This window comes from Anopheles stephensi, chromosome 2 (assembly GCF_013141755.1).
Source record: "Anopheles stephensi strain Indian chromosome 2, UCI_ANSTEP_V1.0, whole genome shotgun sequence".
Taxonomy (NCBI): Eukaryota; Metazoa; Arthropoda; class Insecta; order Diptera; family Culicidae; genus Anopheles; species Anopheles stephensi.
Window position 1 is genome coordinate 44,596,887 of NC_050202.1, and position 21,388 is coordinate 44,618,274.

Sequence of the window (21,388 nt, forward strand, 5' to 3'; positions counted from 1 at the left end):
TTTCTGTGACGTCCAGCTCTGATGGAAGTTTCCAGAATGCTTGTTTCTTTCTTTTCGTCCTACTATTGTTCCTGATTATTTGGAAACCCGGTAACTGACCAAACTATGGTGACTTTTGTGCAAGTATTTGATGAGTGCACACACGCACACAGAAAAAAAGAACAGGTAAAACACCTCAAACACACCCACATCGCTCTGCTTGTTTGCAATTCAAATGTACATCGCCTTTTTTTTGTTGTATTTATCAGCGTGTTTGGAACGAAATGGATCGCACGTAAACATCCAATTGACGCATGTTTACCTTCCCCAATCGGGGGAATCAAATCATTAGGACTAGATTCACAGAAGAATCGACCATCAAAGCGGAGGATGCTCAAGGTGCAGAGATTCGTAAAACGGCACAAGTCGTGCTAGGTAAGAAGTTGTGCAATTGTGGTCTGTAAATCACTTCATCAAAGAAATCGGTACGTCAACTGGTGGTTTTATGAAAAAAAATCCAGTGAAGTAGCGAAAATGGGATAATGTATAAGCAACAACTACTGATTAAGAGAATGAATATTTAAACAGCGTAAACAGCTTATTAAAGTGACACCTGTAACATTCATTAACAGAATTAGTACGATTCCGAACAATAAGAGGTAACATTTTAAGCTTGGCCGTTCTGTGACATTTTCATGACATTAATGGGGTTATTAGACGAGGGATTTTTTATCGGTGATTTTCTTTCAAAACACGTTTGACAGATAAATGCCGGTCTGAAAAAATGAATTCGACATGCTCAATTCAGATTTCGATCGCACTGTTTTTTTTCTGTCAAAGTGTGGATTGTTTACATTTTGGAAGCGTTTTTTTGCCTCGCAATTTTTATTGAATATTATTGTCCAGTTTATTTCGTGTGATTTAAGATGAATATTGAAGACGATGTTTTGTTAATGCATAGAGATTGACCAGTTTGAAACGAAAAATCTCTAACCGAATGTTCGTCTGACCGAAGTGCTGTCGTTCACGAAAAAGTATCCCTATCATAATGGCATCGTCAGTCGGTGCCCGGCATGGTACGATACGTGTTAATGATAAATATTTCATTCCATTTTAGAATAACGGACAATTCAAATGTAAAATAATTCGGATGGTGGCAATAAAAATCTGTGCAGCATATTGTGTTATTACACGGACAGCGGGTTTTTTTCTGTCAAACGCCCTATTTGACAGAAAATCACCAACCAAAAAATTCCTCGTGTAATAACCCCATAAGAGCCAGATAAAAAAAATCTACACAGCTCATCGCAACTGTTAAAAAATAATTTATCTTCGGTATTTTTTTTCTTACGGTCGCACGTTTTTGGCAGTCTTGTTCATATTTTACTTATTCTTCTTATGCACTACAAGCTCATGAGTGTTGAATAATCTGTGCACAGAGCAAGGTATGTAGATAAAGAAGGTAGAGTTGTTTAGAGCAAATTGACATTTCTCGACCTGACATAACAGTTCCGAGGTGATCGAGGGGAAGGGTATTGAGAAGAGTGATGGCAGCGTCGGAGGAGGCGCCGGTGGTGGTATCGCTTGCGATTTTTTGACGAAAAATGCAACCAAATATCGTCAATCGTCTGTGGGACAACACTTAATATGCGAAGATGACCCATAAATTAGCGAAATTGCTCAAAGGACTGAGAATCGAGGCTGTTTGTTCATGTTGGTAGCCCCATACCATATGTTTTTGTAAACAAACTCTGACATAACTCGACTAAAATGTCGCCCTGTCAAATCGATAAAAATCCACCTTCTAAATACATACACCTTGGCACAGAGCAAGAAACACGTCCTTCTTATACAAGTGATCAGCCAGAAGAAGAAGCAACTTTATTCTATCTTCTGTCAACTGTCGGACTTGACATTTCCCAAATAGCAAAATAATGTCGTGGCCGTGTTGCCAATACCTCAACAATGAGGGCCTCTAGTGGGACTGCTTAAAGTAAGGGAAATAGTAGACCCTAGGTTGCTAGGCGTAGATAAGATATGGAAGTGACCGTCTTCACTTACTCTCCAGCTTCGGGTACAACTTATCCAAGGAAACCGGTAATGATAGGCCAAGATCTTTATTTATTGATATAAATGTCAGCTAGCCTAATATGGTATGTAGACAATATAATACTAGCAGCACAAGAAGGTAAAAATAGTAACAAACCGTCGCTATGCACGATTAATTTAAAATTGTCTATGCTGGGAGTAGGATCCTCTGAGTTATTGCGAACCAGGTGAAAAGTGGTAATTTTAAAAAATCCATCATTAGAATTCAGTTTTGACTGAGTAGTGGTTTGGATCTTTAATTCCTAATATTGGAAAATTATACAGGGCCGACGTTTGCCTTTGTATGAAGAATGCCAATCCGAATAACAGACACCTAGCACGGTAGGCAGAAGGGTCTTTAAAGTTATTGTCCACACGTGCAATAAAAGCTGACAAATTCGGAATTTTGTAACTCGTATTATTCTCGATAAGTCAACTTATAGTCTAACAGTGTTTGTGGATCTAAGTTGCCACCTGATTTGTTATTGAATAACATTATGAAACTATCTCATGACGCCGTTGAGCCAATCAAGCAAAAATGAAGAGAAACTATGTCTTATTAAAACAAAAATAAATCAATCTTGTCGGTCAGCTTCGCTATTAACTACTGAAGTTGTTTGAATGAAAGGTAACTTTTACTCCTGTTTGTAAAAATATAAGGAATAATAACTGCTGGACTTTTAGGTATTATCTACAAATATTCACCATTTCGTCTCAGTTTATTCTAGGAAAAAAAACTCAACAAGTCCTTCATACTACACACGATCCAGCCTTTCAGAAGGAAGCATCACTCGACCACAGTATGGGCCTACCAAGCCCCTTAGAAATAAAGTACTAGCGGGTTCGTCCGGGACCATACCCATGACATGAATAGTGCACCAGGGCCAGGCAAGTCTGTAAAGCTTCATTCTAGCGGCTTTTGCATCAAGTATTTCATTCCAGATAATTTTTCTATTTTGGACAGAGTACATGTCAACAGAAAGGGTGTATGTCAACTTGCGTGTATCTCAATATCAGTGCTGTTTTTGGTGCTGATTTCTGAACCGAAACAGATAAAGTTTTGGGCTGACACTTTGTTAACGAACGACTTGGTTATGCATTAATCATTTTGGTTTATGGAATATTAATCTCCAACCCACTTCTTCTGAGCAAAGCAGTGAAACTTTAGCTACAAAAAAGGACCTCAATTGGATTGAATTGAAGCAGTTCTTTAAGCTAAAACGCACGTAACATTGCCTGTTTGTAAGGCTAGATTGACTGGGAGCAGACATGTGAATACCGGACCTACATATTTTTCCAATGACCAATGTTTTCCAAGGTACATTGCAAATCGTATCCAAGGTACTAGGAGAATGCTTGCACATCACCAGAAATGACTCTCAATATCAAGGCTCGCATTGTACGAAATCCACGACATATGTACTGCTTATATTGCCCTTTGATACTGTAGTCTATTCTGGAAAAAAACCCAGACACAGGTGTAAACTTTACAAAGTCCACACAAAAAAGCACAATCTAGCAAAACAATACACCCGCGTGACGTTGCAACGCGACTCTGCATCATCCTCATAAAGCACGCAAAATCCAAATCCGGAAGGCAAACCATGTACTGGCCTTGATTTTGTCCAGACAATGGCTTCCGCAATCACAGGAATTGTTCCAACCGGAATTAATTACACGATGGACCATCGCAGACGCTGGTCAACAATAAAGCATTCCAGAGTCTGCGGATGTACGCGGGAAAGCCATTCTACGATTAAAGCTCACGATTCCTAAGATTCACACTGGTTCATCGCTCGGTCGAAATATCACCAGCGTTAAAGGAGTCCTCAAAATTTACACTAATGAAAGCTCTATTTTTTTGTAATATTATCGTAATTAGAACTTCCAATAACCAACCATAGATCATTTCTAGTTAAACGATTCAAATTTGTAAAATTAATCTACGCTAAGGATTCCTCACTTTGAAACTGATATTTCAGGAATTTTGACCCTTGTTATTTCAGGAATAATAACACAACAATCTGCCAAAAACACAACTAAAATAACACTTTCACGACAGGAACCAAAATAATACCGCTTTGCTGCATTATTACGTGGAACAGTATGCTAAAACCTGTATCAGTATGCTGCACTTTCCAGAACTCGTCCTTCAACATTTTTCAATATCTGCTACCGAAACTTCGATACGAAATTTTGAAATGGAAACTAACTCTTTTTTCCCAAATGGGGATTTGCATTTTGGTTCTTCGAACTGTAGAATCGTGTTCACCACACGATATTGCACATATCGGGCAAAACCCGATATCCTCGTGTCTAAAAATATGATATTTACTCGAATGATGTATCCGCACTCGAGGAATAGGCAACTCAAACTAGTTCGATCCGGTCAGGTAGGTGCATCAATTAGCGAAATTCAGCAGATTACCCTTTCCAGCTGTCTCTGATAGCATGTGAAGTAGATCGTCATCGGACAAACAAACGGCCACATGCTAAATGCAACGGAGAAACCACCCAACACTAGCATTCTTACTAATGCCCTGAACAACATTTACCCACACACACACACTCAGCAGCAATAGCAGCAGCAGCAGCCAGATAAAATGGTTCTCTAAAACCTGGCTACCTGCTGTTAAAAAATAATTAACAGCATCACGGTTCGAAGCGAATCCAGCCGTTGGAATGCTTCCCCGAAATGCTCTCCAATATTCACCTCAATTAAAGGCGCGAACCCGCAACCGTTTGTTTGTGCTTGGTGATGCGTGATTTTTCCCTCATCTCAGCTCATCAACCGCCGGATTGGATCTCCATTATATTACGGGTGGGACCATAAGCACCACGAACCTGCCCATTACAGCTTCACGGAGCCACCCTTGAAGCCAGAGGATTTTCTTTATTGAGAACAACGGTCCGCAGGTGGATTAAGTGACTGAGTTTGTAAAAAAATAAAATATGTGCGTCATTAAAGATGAAAGCAGTGGTATGTTCCGGTACTCCAACCGTGCCACAATGCGTTGTGAGGTTCCGAGCTCTGTGATAAGGTGACAACGGACCGTAGATAAACAGCGCGAGGTGGTGTTCATCCCGAAGCATACGTCACCGTCGCCGTCGGTTCGGGAAGTCCGAAAGCTCGGATGAACGTTTGCTGGTCGTGCTTTGAACATAGCGTGTGTGTACATAGTGGGAAGGAATGTTTTATCTGCCTACATGGCCACTTGTTGCTCGCCAGCATCGGACAGGTATTTTCATTACATTCATTAGCTCAACGTGTGCAGCGTTCGCTTCCACAAAGCATTGCATTTCCATTAGCAATGTGCACCTTTACTATGGATGCGGCACCGATGGCGGCCCTGGCCAGCAGACCACTATATACAAAGTCTCCCGGACCGGACAGGCCTTCACCGAGCATTGTGTACGCGTTGCTGCCAGTGTCTTTGAAGCAGCCAACAAACACCTGTCAGAGTTAATGTTACGCAGTGCCAGAAATGGTTCACTTTAACAAAGGCTGCACGTCGAACAGAGATTTTGCTGGCCTAACGCCAGATAAATCCCTACGAAAAAGTTGCTTGGAACCTATGCTGCCCCCTTGGAAAAGGGGAAAATGCTTGGAACCTATGCTGCAACTTCGTTCCCCTCCGCCCGTTTTTGCAAATACCATTTGAGCCCGGGCAGAGCAAATCATTTTCCCAGAGTAAACAGAACGTGCCTACCCGCACACTGCGGCTGTCCCAGGAACCGCCGACGTGGGACTTCCTGGACATGAGATGCAGAAACGGTCCAGTCGAGTTCTCGCGCCGAATGCAAACATCGCCCTCGCAAATCATGCTCAAACACGGCGGATGGAAAACTCGACGCCATTTACGATGTCGTATAGGGCGTAAGATAAACAACATTTGACTTCACAGCATTCGTGACACTCAGCAGTAAAACTAATGACCCCACCGGTGGTGGGTGGAGGGAGGGGGCGGTGAAAAAAGCCAAAACCAACCGATAAGAGCGATGATGAAGCTGAAGATGAACATCCATCAAATTAAGTGCTTGGAAATATGCTGCTGAAATTAGCATTCAGCGAGGGAGAGGTATGATTTTTCGCCGATTCACTGTTTGCGAACTGATGGAAAAGCTGATCCGTTGACCAGTGGGCGGCAAGCAGCAGCGTACACTACTTACCGTTTGGGAAGGTTGGGGAGTCGGATCAAATGAAATGGGAAATCTTCATAGGAAGTGGAAGCTGCAGAAAGCTTCATGCAATTTTTATGTGGCTCTGGACCAACAACAGGTGCAGCAGGTTCGTAGTGTCATTGAAGTTGGAGCTCTCACTGCCAGCAGTAAAGAGGGTCGAGTTGTAATTGAACTTACCCATTTCAACTGAATCACAGAATTGGATAGTTGCAGGAGTCAAATTAATTGTAACTCTGCGAGGTAAACTGTAATTGCATACTAAGACGTTATTGCTTGAGTTTATGTGAAAGTTATCTCCCTGTCGAAAACAAGCCATAAGCATAGAATGTTTGCAATTTTCTCGTTTATTTGCAACCCAAATGGAATACCATCGGCCATCTTAATAAAACTAATGATATTAAATTTATTTCAAAGCAAGTGTAAACATGGTGCATGATATCGTTTACTGTATTTCACATGATATACTCGCTTGAAAGGTGAGTCCTTGAAAACTCAATCCTTTAGTAAGTAGCTCGATTCACAGCTTATTGGTCGAATATATCTGGTTAAGAGTGGGCTATTTTTATCCAGTCGGTTCGCAAGCAGCTAAGGGATCTCTCAGTGATGTAACGTTGGTCCAGTGCATTTCCTCATGTATTATAATGTTACACGTAAAGTTTTTTTTTATGATAACAACTGCGGAATGATATACGACGCAGATCGAAAAGATGTATACCAGTGTAAATACGTTTATTTTACCAATAGAAAAGTTTTAATGAGAACTGACCTATATTACTAAAAGTCAAATTTTCTTTATGATTCACCTATATATGGTTCACGCACGTATATCGTCGTGCACAGCGCGTTATGTCTAATATTTAATATGGCCAAATACTATGACGATTCCTTTGAATACAAGCTCCATATAGTGAACCTTAGCAAGGCCCATGGAATAATGGAATTTCATTCGGTCCTTAGTCCTCACGCCGTGACCTGAAAAAGCAGATTAAATGCATTACACGGTATTTTTTTTTCAAATAGGCTAGTTCTAAATTCTTATAGTTCTAAACGAGATGAGATACTGCTAATGAACTACCGCTTCTTGACAGGATCCATTTAATAGTCCCTTGCTTGTCATCTCGACCAGAAAGATAACTCCTTGAAACTAATGCACGATGCTTCCAGATGCCAATTAACTGTTGTAAAAAGACGATGCTAACATAATAAGACAAATACCTGAACCTGTAGATAAGCACAACTATAGGCCGGTTTGTAGAAGTTCAACAGCTGCTGGAAGGGGCAACCTGGTGGCAGAGGCAACAGCGGCGCTGATCTTTACACATCAGAGTCAAATCCCATCCGAACCGTCCCCACGTAGTGTGGAGCGACTTATCAATTACGTGGTTTAAAGAGCCTAGTAAGCCAGAAATGACAGACACATGTGACCTATAAGAGAGCGTTATGCCAAAAATATGAAGAACAGTCTCAAGATGTAATCGACTGTTCTTGGATTGATCATAAACATCTGATGTCTGTAAAATACTGAACTGTTTCCTTATTCGGTCGGTAACAGAGTACGCTTACATAGTGTGATGACCACCTGTCGTATCTCGGGCTCTCGCGTGGCTGGATTTCATACTATGCAAGATCTCGCGTTTTGCACTCCGTTCCTAGGGTCACCGTATCGAATATAGGACTAGATGACCGATCTTTCATCACTAGGATCCTTCGACGATAGCATCGACTGTCCAGAGCTACTCACAACTATTATATAAATGTGGCAGCCTGATCACTTCCCACCCGAGCAATGCTGGCAATCACCAAACCATAGACCGCTTTTGACTAATGGCTAATGCGACCTTTGTCTAAGTATGTGTCAAAAATAACCGCTGTTTGTGATGCCTTCGGGCACGGGATGTCCACTGCCGAGATTGCTAATCTTGATAACGTCCAGCGTAAGTCCAACCATGCACGATAGCGTTATTTTCATTTGTGTGTCCGTGTGTAGTGTGCAAAACTTATGAAAACTGTGAGTAAGGATTAACAGACGATTAAAACACTTTGTAATAATAAAACATACTAGCTAAACGCCATAGAAATATAAACGCATTGCAAAACAACTGAAAACGGAATGCACTATATTTCAAACAATATAGCAAACGTGCGTACAAACACGTCGCAATAAAAACAAATCATACATCATGCGGAAACGTATTCAACAAACCTAACATAAACTAATCCCTCCACCAGCTCAGATCCAACCTCGGAATCTCGTGAGCCGTACAATCCACCAGCCGATTGCCATCGTGCGGAAGAGCAAACGCATCCGGTAACACGTGCATCCGATGCGGATCGCCCGCATTGGCACATATCAACGACGCCATGGTCACGCGCTGAATTTCCTTCAACTGCTGGACGGTAAAATGGCCCGGGTTTGTATCGGGCCCGTTGCTGTAAAAGTATCGATCGCCATGCAGAAACTTCGAAATCTGATCCGCTATTAGTTCGGCAAACGTTTCGCCCACCACACCACCCTCGACCGGTGGTTCCAGAATTCCGCCCACGTACAGATCCACATCGTCCGGGTGGGAGTAGAGCGAGCGCAGCTTATGGCCCACCTCGATTCCAAAATCATCGAACGAGTAAGCACCGGGTTTGCCTCCTAGCCGTCGATAATCGTTGTACGGTCGAACGGCATGATCCCGACCGCGCTGGATGTTGATGGCCGCCAGATCGACACCGTACTGTTTGCCGGGTTTGACGTTGAGGAAGCGGGTTAAGCTGGTGGAAAACATCTCATCTACGCTCTGCATCGGTTGGTGCTGCAGCGCTCCGAAAAGATCGTCGTAGAAGTGCCGCTCGCGGAAACGTGTCGGATTGAGGAATGTGCGCCAAGTATCCACTGAGCCATCGTGCAGCCTGAGAAAGTAAATTGAAGATCAGCATCTGGACATAAGGTAATGGCGCTCGTTCACTTACTCCAGCTTCGAAGGTACAGTAGAGTGACCGAACCGGAAGGCCGCTACAGTAAACTCGCTCGATACGGAAGGATTCGTGTGATGGTTGTAGAAGTCACTGTACGTTCCAGCAGTTGGCAAGTGCAACCGGTACAGTGCTATATACCGTGGACCAACCACTTTGGGTAGATACTCTCCGAAAGCGATATGCTGTAGCTGCGCAATGACGATACGACGAGCCTCCTGGTACAACGTCTTATCGCTCCAGTGTGGATTGAGTTGTTGCAGACGACGTGCCAACCGGTTGTGTTCCCTCAAGAACAGTGTGTGTACGGCTACAAGGGAGATCAGCTGATTCGATCGGGCATCTCCGGTAAGGAAGCACATTTCGGCACCCGGATCACAAGCGTCCTTGGTGCGATCGAGCGGTGGCAACTCGTTGTGAAATCGTCTGTGAAACAGTGACTTCAACCGTCCACCTTCGTGTGCCCGTAGCTCGTGAGCCTGCTTGCTGCTAGCTCCATATATTGCCGACCCATCGATGAAGTGACTGACGCCGGACAACTGTCTTCCATGACCTACGGAATCGCAGTCCCTCATTGGCGCCACCGCCGAACGCATGAAGTGTATACATCGAACCCCATACTGGGAGTAGAAATCATCTCCACTGGACACCGGTATTGGCATGCAGCCGGGTGAAGCATCCTTCACCCGTCCAGACCCATCCTCAGTGCAGCACTTGCTCTTTGTGTTGATTGCTTTGTTGCGCGAGAAATCGTGCGCCAGAAACTGACCAAACTGCATGAGCAGCACGTTACAGGTCGTGTGTGGATGGTGCAGATCGGCAAACAGCGTGGAAGATAATTTACGAGCCGACGGCAAGTAACGACCGGTGTAGGAAACAATCCGTGGCGCCCAAATGCCATCACCGTACGCTGGCGGAAGCAACCGTTCCATCGGATATCCTGCCGAACCCCAGAGACTTCCGCCCGGCTCGACGTTATTGCAACGCCCATCAAAACGTCGGTAGCGTGAGTGGCTCTTCTCACACGGTGGCCCCACCAGACATCGCTTGGGGCGTTGGAATCGCTGTACCACCACCGTTCCGTTCGAGCTGCAAAGTGGATCGAAACAGAGCAAAAACATTCAATCAAAACTCTATCGTCCTGTCGTGCTTGACGCGCTTCGATCTCATTTACATCATCTCGAGGGCCTGCCATGTTAGCACCTCCAGCAAGCCTTGCCGCACCAGTTCCGGCGAAAGAACATCGTCCGGAAGCGATGGATGATGACCGGCGTGAAAGTGCGTGTTTTGTGTGGACATATCTTCAGGCACGTTCCCAACATCGGCGAGGAACTTTTGCATCTCTTGAAGTGCAATTTTTTCAGCTTGTTCTAAAAATTTCTCCTGTTCGTGGAGCGACAGTTTGGACGACGATTCTTCCCCGCTGACATCGATGACCGGATGTGATGGACAACAAATGCCAGTAAATTCGCCATTCAGCAGCGTACAGCGACGCCAAACCGAACTTTCCCAGCGACGTTCGTTTGGCGGGCGAAGGTGCGGCGGACGGGATAGGGAACGAACGATGGACATACGATCGACTTCCGGGCACTGGAGCAAACGCACACAGACAGTGTCCGGTGGGCATGGTAACCGCGAGTTTGTGGCTGTTTGAAAGGGGTGACGGAAGAATGAAATTAGTAGAATGATATTGCAGTGTGCAGCGTTCGATGGACGGAAATTGAATTGTACTTGATGAGCAACGTACGCGCATGAAACTGATGAGGGTGATTCTATTCTTAACTTTGTTCTACTAATTTGCAATAATTTATTTGAGGGAGCGATAGGTTAACTGATTGTGTATGACGGTATGACAACTATTACTTGATATTGAACCGTTTTGGCAGACTTAATTTTGTTGGAAGCGAACCACAAAAAATATTCTAAACCAACAAGAGTTTACAAGCCTTATGTGGTTCTTTGACGATATCCATGTGCTTCTCACATGAGATCCTTCTCTAAGCTCTTCGAATGCATTGGTGATGAATTGCCTCTGTCTTAATTTTCTTTCAATGTTCAGAAACCCTCTGCCAGCAACATATTATTAACGATCCCCAACAACTGTGCCATTTGAGTGATTTGCTTAGAAATGGACGCGCGCGCAGAGACTCGGCCGACCGGATTCTTAAGCAGTGATGAATCAAACGTTAGGTGGAGTAGATGGCAGGCTAGGACCCATTCGATCACCTTCTAAAAGTGGCTTTGTAAAAGGGACCTTTTAAAAGGGACCCGTGTAAACGGTCTCATATTAAGGACCTAATATAAAGGGCTCTGTATGAAGGGCCAGGTGCTGAAAATTGCTCGTTAAAAAGCACATCGCTTCTCAAAGTCTATCACTCCGTGGTCAGCAGAATCTTTGGTAGGTACCCTTAACTTTAATTCCGCCTAAGTCTCCGCCACTGCCATCGCCACAGAAGGTACGGAACAAGAAGGGTCACTCGGGTTTTCTTATCAATATCAGATGATTATCAGATGACGGTCTTAGAAATCTGTTGGGTTCACACCTCGGTTAAAGTGTCCTTTCACGGTTTAGAAGACGGAAATGCTTCCAAACCAATTTATGATCTTGTTGTAACATAGTTCTAAGCATTACGGACTTAAAGCCTTTGAAGCGGCGGATCAAGCCCCTTGGAGGCCCTAAGCAGAATGAAAGTTGGTGGTCCCTAACACGTCGAATCTGCTGACAGATGTTTTTCATTACAGTTCTGGCATTTACTGATAACTAAGTAAGCAAATTCTTAATAAACTGATAATGAAGCCTAATTTTGTTTCTGCATTACAATTGTACAAACAAGTTTAAATATTTGGTTGAAACACCAGGACACAGAATCATCCAATAAACTATCTACCGTGTGCTCTAAACTTTCGTTGGGAATTACGTTGTTGTAATCTGTTTACTTGCTGAAATCGATATAAAAAAATCAATTCCGAAACACACGGTCATTGCATCAACCGCTGGAACCAACCAACGCACATATCCACGCACTCTCACACACGTACACGGTAGCTTTGTACAAACATTTCCTCTATAGAAGGCACGTGCTCGGCGCTGTGCATCACGATTTTTCTCCCGAATAAGCCGTTTGCTCCGGATTTAGGTTATCTAAATTTATCTCAGCTGCCAGCTAAAGCAAACGCTCTATTTGACCCTCGCCCAGATGCAAAAGCGCCAGCAGCCACAATAATCAGCAGAATTTGCTAGTAAATAATCGGCTTCGTTCCAGCCACTGCTTACTCACCGTTACCACTTTGCGGGTTGTGTAAATCATTCGTGCGTATACCATCGCCGATCGCCGGGGATGTTGTTGCCAGTGTTTCGGAAATGCAAAGTAGTATGCAGAGCGGCACTAGCAAATGTTTAATTTTTGAGACAGCCATTCCTCCTCCGTTAAAGAGTGGGGAACGAACGTAGGTTATTAAATTAGTTCCGTAAAATAGACAGTGACACTAGTAAAACCATTAATTTAGGTACGCTAAAAGACGAATGACGAACCGGCTGGAGGGCTAACAGTGTGGGACACCAAACCGGTTGATTGAACTGCTGGAATGGGACTGAAGCCTCGGAGCCTAGTGGAAGCTAGCCATCCTTTTCTGTCAGGATTGCGTCCTTTGTCTGTCTACCGTCGGACTATTCCACTATCAGGTCTCAGAAAGATTGAAAAACATCGAACAAAATAGCGTCCTCTTGTTTTGGGGACTAGGAACATTTTTTAGTGTCTTTACAGATTAAACATTGGAATGAGTCCAGAATACCTGATTCTTGAAATTAAATTAATTAATGATTTTTAATGTCTTATTTATAAATTGTTCTTATCAATCGTCTGCTCTGTCACAGTGGAATCATGCGTTAAGACGTTTCCGGCAGTAGCAAAGCCAGGATCGGCTTCCTGTTGTTAGTTGAAGTCAGTGCATCGACCGCTCTAGCCAGGAACGCATCGCTACCGAACCTCATCGTTACGATGCCGTTTACCGAAAGTGTGCTTTCGTTTTTAGTGATTATTTTAATACATTTCTTTGTAACAGTACAAACCATCGATGTTGTGGAACGATCGTCATCAGGGTCCGCCAACCAGTGCGCTTCTCCAAACGAAAGATGCATGTTACGCGTGATGTGTAACGTCGCACCACGTGTTCGCGACCAGCTCGTATCATGCCTTACGGCTGACGGGTTTGAGGGACTATGCTGCAACTTCCAAGAGGATTCCGCAAGGCGTAAGAAACGATCACTGCCCTACGAACTCACCGAGGAGCTGTTCAATAATGCCGTTGGAGATGGACATCGTGTGTACACTCGCAAGCTGGCAAACATCGACCGGTACCGAGAGGTTATGACGAGTGCCTCCGTGGATTCGCTGGTACGGCAATTTCACGGCACACCCTTCCCCGGGAAACTGAGCAAGGAAGATCAGGCAGCATACGAAGACGTATTCGTAGCACGATCCTTTGCCGATGCGCTCAATCTAACCGTCGACGAGCGGCTCGACCTGGACGGCGTAAGTCTGGAGAGGACGCAACGACGTAAGCGATGCCTTCCTCCAAGACACTGTGATCCACACGCAAGATATCGATCGTTCGATGGATCTTGTAACAATCCTGTCCCATCGCGCAGTAGCTGGGGTGCGGCCGGCTATCCTTTCGAACGCCTGCTTCCACCGGCGTACGAAGACGGTGTGTGGGCCCCAAGACTGCATTCGGCCGTTTCTGGACGACCGCTGGCTAGTGCAAGAGATATCTCGGTGGCAGTTTTCCCGGATAACGATCGTCGCGATCGTAGGTACAATCTGCTGCTGATGCAGTTCGGGCAGTTTATGTCGCACGATTTTACGCGTAGTGCCAGCGTTAGACTGAGTAGGTGACCATGGCTTACTATGCATAATCGGAATTCAAACATGATATTTTATCATTTCTTCGTTTCCAGGACAGGAAGAAGTGCAATGTTGCACCGATGATCACTCGGGACCTTTGCGCGGTGATCAGTCTCACTTCGCCTGTTTGCCTATCGCCGTCAGTCCGTCCGATCCCTTCTACTCGCGTTTCGGCATCCGATGCCTCAACTTTGTGCGGCTTTCCCTAGCCCGGGATGGTAAATGTAAGCTCGGTTATGGCAAGCAGCTAAACAGAGTCACTCACTTCATCGACGGTTCAGCTGTGTACGGGTCGAGTGAGGCAATGGCCGCTTCATTGCGTACTTTCTCCGGAGGACGATTGATGAGTAGCTTCCCATCGGGCGTAGAGTTACTTCCATTTGCCAGAAATCGTGCCGCTTGCGAACCGTGGGCCGAAGCATGCTTCCGTGCCGGTGATGATCGATCGAACCAGATTGTTTCGCTAACGGAAATGCATACACTATTCCTGCGAGAGCACAACCGAGTTGCAACAAGGCTTGCCGCCCTTAATCGAAACTGGGACGATGAAAAGCTGTACCAAGAAGCTCGCCGAATCGTTGGCGCGGAACTGCAGAAGATTTTTTTCAACGAATATTTGCCCATAATCGTTGGCCACAACAAAGCGCGTCAGTACGGGCTGCTTGACGGCCATAATGGGCATACGGATTTCTACAGCCCTGATGTGAAACCGGCCGTTTTTAACGAAGTATCAGGAGCAGCCTTCCGGTTCGGACATTCTACCGTCGATGGAGCGTTTTTGTAAGTTTCATTCCATGCCACTCCACTATTTCTTGTAGCTGATTGACATAAATTTAATTAATGCTTCAACAGGATTCAACACCGTCATCGCCGTTCGGAACTGGTACCGATTCAGGAAGTTTTCCTTAACCCGTCCCGTCTGCTGGAGCGCTCGTTTTTCGATGATTTCCTCTTTTCGCTCATGGATCAACCTCAGCAGCAGCTCGACGATTCCATCACATTTGGGCTTACGAGGTTGCTGTTCGCGGGCCGCAACCCATTCGGGTCGGATCTAGCCTCACTGAACATACAGCGTGGCCGTGATCATGCCCTACGTCCGTACAACGATTATCGCAAATGGGCTGGACTCGGACGCGTCACAAGTTTCGAGCAGTTTGGTCCCGTTGGTGCACGGTTGGCTAGCGTGTACGACTCACCGGATGACGTAGATCTTTGGGTGGGTGGATTACTCGAGCCTCCGGCACAGGATGGTGCACTTTTTGGCGAAACGTTTGCCGCCATCATCAGTGAACAGTTTGCCCGGCTCAAGTTTGGCGATCGCTACTACTACACTAATGGACCGCGGCACAATCCTGGCTACTTTACTGGTGAGCAGCTGAACGAGCTTGCCAAAGTGTCGCTCGCCTCAGTCATTTGTGCCAACATCGATCATCCGGAAGGGTTTTCTGTACCGGCGAATGCTTTCGAACAGCCGAGCGAACACAATCCGCCCGTTCCGTGCCATGCGATGAATTCGATGGATTTGACTGCCTGGAGCAGTCACTAGATGTTTTATGTACTCTTTAGCAGTATGAGCGGTCTATGGTATTTTTGTTGTTATTTTGTGTTTTTAAAAATGTGTTTTGTGTAACACTGTTCTAATTTGTCGTGTTTGTTTGAATAAAAATGTGCCACAATGCACAGAATGTTGTCCCAAGCACGATTTCGTTTTATTGATTTTAACCTGTAGAGAAAATATTTTTTTTTTGTAATTTGTTTTCTTTTTCATTCATGTATTCCATCTAAGATGAGATAAATCATATTCTCACACCAGTTATAAAACTTTAAATTAAAAATTGGAAAAAATGGCGATGTTTTACCAACCGACAAGAAAATGCTCCGAATTTGTGACGGTTATTTTAAATGATTCGAAATGGGGAGAATCGCATCATGCGTTGTAAACGGCACGAAGATTCTGCTTCGTTTATTCCCACCCGTGTTCAATACTTGGTGTGAGATGGGAAACGTCGTAAACTGCGCTGTCCGCTTAACTTCGCGAGCAGATTCAAAGCGCAGGAGGAGTTTGTGATTGTTGATCTTAAAAATAACGTTATTGGTTTGAATAATTCGTGAAGGTTAGTTCGCAAGTAACAGCCGGTGGTATTATTATCTGTGTACAAAGTGAATGAAGAATAATTGTCTCGCTATTGGAAAAGATTTCCGCTGTGTGTGTTTTCCGAAATCTGCGTTGAACTTTCCAGGGTACCTCTCTTCGGTGCGGATTGTGGAAGAATTTCATTCCTACGCTCAAACACCGTCCAGTGTAACCCACTCGAAAGTGCAATCGAGCTGCATCGCATTGTGTTTAATTTTGGGATAAAAAAGGCTTCCATTTGAAGCAAATTCTGTGAAATCAGCTTTCGCAAAATCGATGTCGCCCGTGGCAACTGGTTCCATTGGCATGGAGGGCTTCAGTGTATGATGTGTCGATGACGGTACCGGTGTGTGCGTGTAATCGCATCCTTCTGCGAAGGAAACACAAGCGCGCTCGAGTCGCATTTGGTAGTGGTGTTGGTGTTGGTAGCGCGATGGTCGACGGATTCCGTTTACATTCCCGTATTTTTGTTTCAACATAGCAGCACCAGCAGCAGTACAGCAAGGTGTGCCACGACGGAAGGCGCCGTTTGTTTATGGAGAGTGTACAATGAAGTGCTGCTGATTCCAGGAAATGTGCCGAAAAGTGCATTAATGTGCATGCTGCATTCTTCTTTCTCGTGTTCGTGAGTGTGTGTTTGTGTGAAAAAGAGAGAAAAGAAACGACCAATCAATTTAGTGAGGCAATGTTTTGCTGTTGTCGCGATCGTGAGTAGAGCATGAAGTGTTAGGAAGTGGTGCATTCGCCACGACCTGCAGCATCATATCGTGAGTGCATGTGTGTTCGTGTGTGTGATTATGTGTGCATGAAAATCCTATGTTGCCAGTAGTGCAGCATCGCAAGTGAAACAAATCAAATATCGAAAGAAATTCCACAACTTCGTATCTCGTAGACCCGAAGGTGAACAACAACAGCAGCTCAACAGGGCTCTGAAGATAGGTTCTGGTAGCTACGGCAAAGTGTGATCAATCATCATCTCCCGCACCGTTGTATTGTTGGTGTGTTGGTGCTGTTTGCTGCATAGCCGCGATTCGAGATTCCTGCGAAGCAGTTAATTTACATTCCAATACACATTCCAGCTGTCAATGTCACCGTTGCTGCGGAGAATTGTCTAACCAGGTAATGAAACATTAAAATATCTGCCTCTTGAGATTGAGAGATCTTAATAGAAATATCAATATGCTGTGACCGTAGAACATGAGTTGTTGCTGGACCTGTTTCTTTGTATTGGGATGCACCGCTTAAAACGATCCTCGCATGGATCGCTCAACGGTTGACCTTGCACGGGGAATTCCTAATTCTATTTCGAAAATGACTGCTTTGTATTATGAATGTGATGTGATAGGAAGAACAAGACAAACAAAACACGTCGCAAACAGGTTTTTAGGTTTTGTTTCGGGCCGAGGTGCAATCGGTCATACATGTTTTGGAACTGCTGGCGGTGTAGGCACCTGCTGCCACCGCTCGGAAGGGGGGAAGGTTTGTTGTGATGCGGAGTGGCGGAGTTTTAGGTCACCGATTTACGTTTTGGTGGCTTCAATTTCAAGGGCAACGTGTGTTGTACATTTAAACCATTGACTGTTGGAAATATTTAGAAAAATCGAATTCGTGTGATGCTTAGCACCTTGGGCGGACATCAATTGATGGAATTAATATTAACAAAACCAACTCTTATTCAGCACTATGTAGAGATATTATTCTCCTTCTTTTTTCACTAAAACTTCGAAAGACCTTGACCGGAGATTTCTAGCTTTCTTCATTTGCTTCGTATGGCAAGTATGATTTATCAATATTGCTGAAAGATAGACTCTTATCCACTTTACAACTACCGAGATACGCACTCTCGCGCCGCTAACACACACCCTCCAACACGGAAGTGTTAGACAGACTGATGCATAAAGTGCAGCCCTGAGTAATCTAATTGGCTATAATAGTAACACCCGCGTCTAATGTCTCGACGCATTAAACTTGTTAGCTGTCTGATTAGCGCCCGGGCCCCACCCGTAGGAGGTCGGAGAGGTAAATTGACGCACCATCTAACATCTAACGCCCATTTGGTTGCTCCCTGTTGAAGAATTGGGAGGAAACAACCTGCGAAATTTTTCCTCGTTCACGTACACGAACGAATGCACAGCGAACCCGAGGGAGAGAACTGCAGGAACAAGTGCTGGTGGGACGTATATTGGCAAACCGGGGTACAACAACCTTTTGGCCGATTCGCTCGCTGTTCTGTGCAACGCTTGCTAACTGACTGACTGACTGACTGTCTGACGTGTAGCCTGGCATCGCCCACTTGCAGCACTGGACCGGAACCGAAGCAGGCGCAGACACCAAAACGTACGTGGAGGGAAATGGAAAACTGTGGATAATGTTGCGGTTTTGTGGCAACTTACTACTATCCTTCCTTGCTGCCTCCCCATCCCCCATTCAAATTCCCTTTGATGTTCTGACTGGAAAGATAGAGAAAGAGAGAGAGCGCACGGAAAAGCACGTTTCATTGGAGACCAGCCAAAGCGCCCCGCGATCATCAGAGTCGCGCGAGATCAGCCGAAAGTGGAATAAAAAGGAAGAGAAAGAAAATACCGCTGCGCAATTCACTAGCCACGGAAGGTAGGGTAGAGGAGTAGGTGAGGAAGAGAGTGGGAAAGGGGGGGTTTGCTGGTCAGGCTTTTTAAAAACGCATTCAAAGCAAAACGTGCAAAGCGCGAGCGTGTGTGCGAAAGGGATAGCTAAATAACGGCTCGGTTCTGTGGGGTTGACATTAACGGGGAGCGTGTGTCGGTGTGTGTGTGTGTCATGTGTCCGTTGGTAGGAATGTGGTTGTGCACTCAAATGACGCGATCATCATCAGCATCATCACCCAGTCATCGTGAGTGACCCGGATTGTATATATGCACACTGCTGTTGTGTGCCACTTGTTTGGTTGCTATGGAAGTCGCGCCCTACACATACACACTCGCTCACTTGTTTCGTGCACGCGCTCTCACTGAGGTGTGCGCAGGTATGCGTGCTGCGATGGCGATGGTGGTCGTCAACGTAGCGCAGAGTTGTTTGAGAACCCAAACGAGACGAGCGCGCGGTGTGTACGCATAGCAGCAGGCTCTGGAAGAAGGTGCGAGTGTCTGTCTGTCTTTCAGTTTTCGTTCAGCGACAATCGACGTAAGGTAAGGGCCGTAGCGTACGTGTCGTGCCGTGTCCGTTGTGTACGCGCGATCTCGATCTCTGCGTGTAAGTGCGATGGTGGAGTGCGTGCTGTCTCTTGTTAGATGAAGTTTGCAAAAAGCAGGGAAACAAAGAGGCTCCGTCTACCAAGACGCAATCAGACAGCAGGGTCGTCGTCGTCGTCGCAGATACACCCAGGGGGATTGGGATCATAAAATGGCTACGGGTATTTGATTCGCGTGATCGCTCCTGTCCCGTCGTGTGCATTGTACCTGTGTGGCGGCTTTGCTGCCATTCCCGTATTGCCGTTTTTTTAAGGGTAGAAACGTACCCCGTGTGTATGTGAAGTGTTTTGCCGTTGTTTCCTCCTGCGTGTGTGTGTGTCTGGTGCATTATTATTTGCCTGAAAAAAAGAGGGCTCTTCTTGGAATGGAGCAATAAAAAAGGGAAGAGAAATATATTTTGGAAGGTTGTATACATATATCGTATGTCCTCCAGACAGAGAATGTGCGTACCCTTCGTTCTTTATTATATGTTTGCGGGATCCAGTGCCTCGACCACTCGATTGTGCTGTCTGCTGGATGTGTGTACTACGAGCATTCAAAACGGTGTTTGCGCTATGCGAAGATGATGCTGTACATGTATGTAATAGATCTCTTTTGCTTTAAAAAACGGCTGCGCCCTTTGTGTGTGTTCGCGAAATGTGAAGTAAAGCGAAAAGAAAGGTTCGACCCTGTGTGCTAAAAAGTGGCCATGCCCAGTTCGCTTGGCCGTGTGTGTCGTCCATGTGTAGATTCCGATTTGCTGACGAATATTTGTGTCTTTCTATCTCTATTTTTCTCTTTCTCAAACTTGTGCGTGAATTTAATTTTCGCTCTTCTTTCTGTCGGTTTTGATGCCCAGGGGTATCCTTTTTCAGGCAATAAAAGATTAGGCAAAATTTAAGCCTCTCGCCACACAAAGGTGGTGGTAAAAGGCTTTTTTGCGTGCGAATCTTCTGCATGTGTGTGTGTGTGCGCGCAGAAAACTCGAAACCGGTGCGAGGAAAAGTGGCCGCTTGAAAGACCGCTATAAAGTGTGAGGAGAGTGCTGCACGGGCCATAGGAGGAGCGAGGGAAAATCGTTGCGAAAATAACACTAATAAAAGAAGGCAAAACACTCCAGCGAAGAAGAGTGCGCTCCAAAGGTGTGCGAGGTCCCGTGCGTAGTAGTGGTGGCGAGCAATGGCCATCATCGGTCATCGCATGCTGTGACGTAGCTGCTGTGTGCAGTGTGTGAAGTGAATCGTGAAACCGTACAGAAAAGGCGCGAACAAAACGAAGAAGCAGTAGAAAACCCGTCAGCAAAAAAAAAAACAAGTTACAACAACTCGCCGAGCTCAAGAGATCGCCAAGAGCCCGGAGAGGCCTTTTGCATTCCAGCGCGATAAAAGCAAAGCGAGCAGCGAAATGTGCGTCTGATTCTTTGGCGATCTTTTCGAAGCAAGCGAGCGAGTACGTCATCGTTCGTATCGTCGACAGCCATCATCGTCATTAGCATCATTTGTGGATCGTATGGTGAGTCCAGTAGAGACATGTTGGCGGGGGGATCTCATCTCACCACCACACATACAGTGGTGTGTGCGAATTGACCATACACAACGACAGTCCGATGGTCAACACAACGGTTGGGCATATTTGGCCGTTGAAACACACGGCACGGCAACATAAAAATACGCGGAAGAAAATGGCAATGGAAAAATGAGTCACGTAGCGCTGTAGTAGGCTCCACGGGTTGTGTGGAGGAGTCCAGTTCGCACCGCAAACTATTCGACTGTTGCTCCCCATGAATGCCGGCCGTTTTCAGTTGTGCTTCTTGTGCTTGTTCTGCTTTTTTACAAAGAAACAGATGGTCCAATTGAAGGCGAAGGAGCTGTGTTTAAATCGAAGAACCTTCGAAACTCGTGGCGAACCAGTGGGAACGAATGTGACTTTCTTCA

The 21,388-nt window shown here is 45.3% G+C and overlaps 3 protein-coding genes across 12 annotated transcripts in view; 2 read left to right on the forward strand and 1 right to left on the reverse strand.

Annotated features, from left to right (window-relative positions):
- Window positions 1-8,342: 8,342 nt before the first annotated feature.
- Window positions 8,343-12,815, reverse strand: LOC118505302 (chorion peroxidase-like). The gene is made up of 4 exons (XM_036040921.1): window positions 12,489-12,815; window positions 10,385-10,856; window positions 9,208-10,299; window positions 8,343-9,147 (listed from the first exon to the last, which is right to left on the reverse strand). The coding sequence occupies exons 1-4, from the start codon at window positions 12,625-12,627 to the stop codon at window positions 8,463-8,465; spliced, it is 2,388 nt and encodes a 795-aa protein (XP_035896814.1). The 5' UTR covers window positions 12,628-12,815; the 3' UTR covers window positions 8,343-8,462.
- Window positions 12,816-13,135: 320 nt separating this feature from the next.
- LOC118505303 (chorion peroxidase-like) lies at window positions 13,136-15,813 on the forward strand. Its single transcript, XM_036040923.1, has 3 exons — window positions 13,136-14,097; window positions 14,168-14,894; window positions 14,967-15,813. The coding sequence occupies exons 1-3, from the start codon at window positions 13,209-13,211 to the stop codon at window positions 15,658-15,660; spliced, it is 2,310 nt and encodes a 769-aa protein (XP_035896816.1). The 5' UTR covers window positions 13,136-13,208; the 3' UTR covers window positions 15,661-15,813.
- Window positions 15,814-16,099: 286 nt separating this feature from the next.
- The window catches only part of LOC118505300 (afadin), a 59,076-nt gene continuing 53,787 nt past the window's right edge, over window positions 16,100-21,388 (forward strand). For 4 of the 10 annotated variants that reach the window (XM_036040914.1, XM_036040915.1, XM_036040916.1 and 1 more), the window contains exons 1-3: window positions 16,100-16,228; window positions 16,730-17,367; window positions 20,314-20,966. The gene's annotated coding sequence lies outside the window, so the exon portion shown is untranslated. Of the gene's footprint in view, window positions 16,229-16,729; window positions 17,368-19,285; window positions 19,477-20,313; window positions 20,967-21,388 lie in introns of those variants that run through there. The other 6 variants (XM_036040912.1, XM_036040918.1, XM_036040909.1 and 3 more) reach the window with 5 other exon arrangements.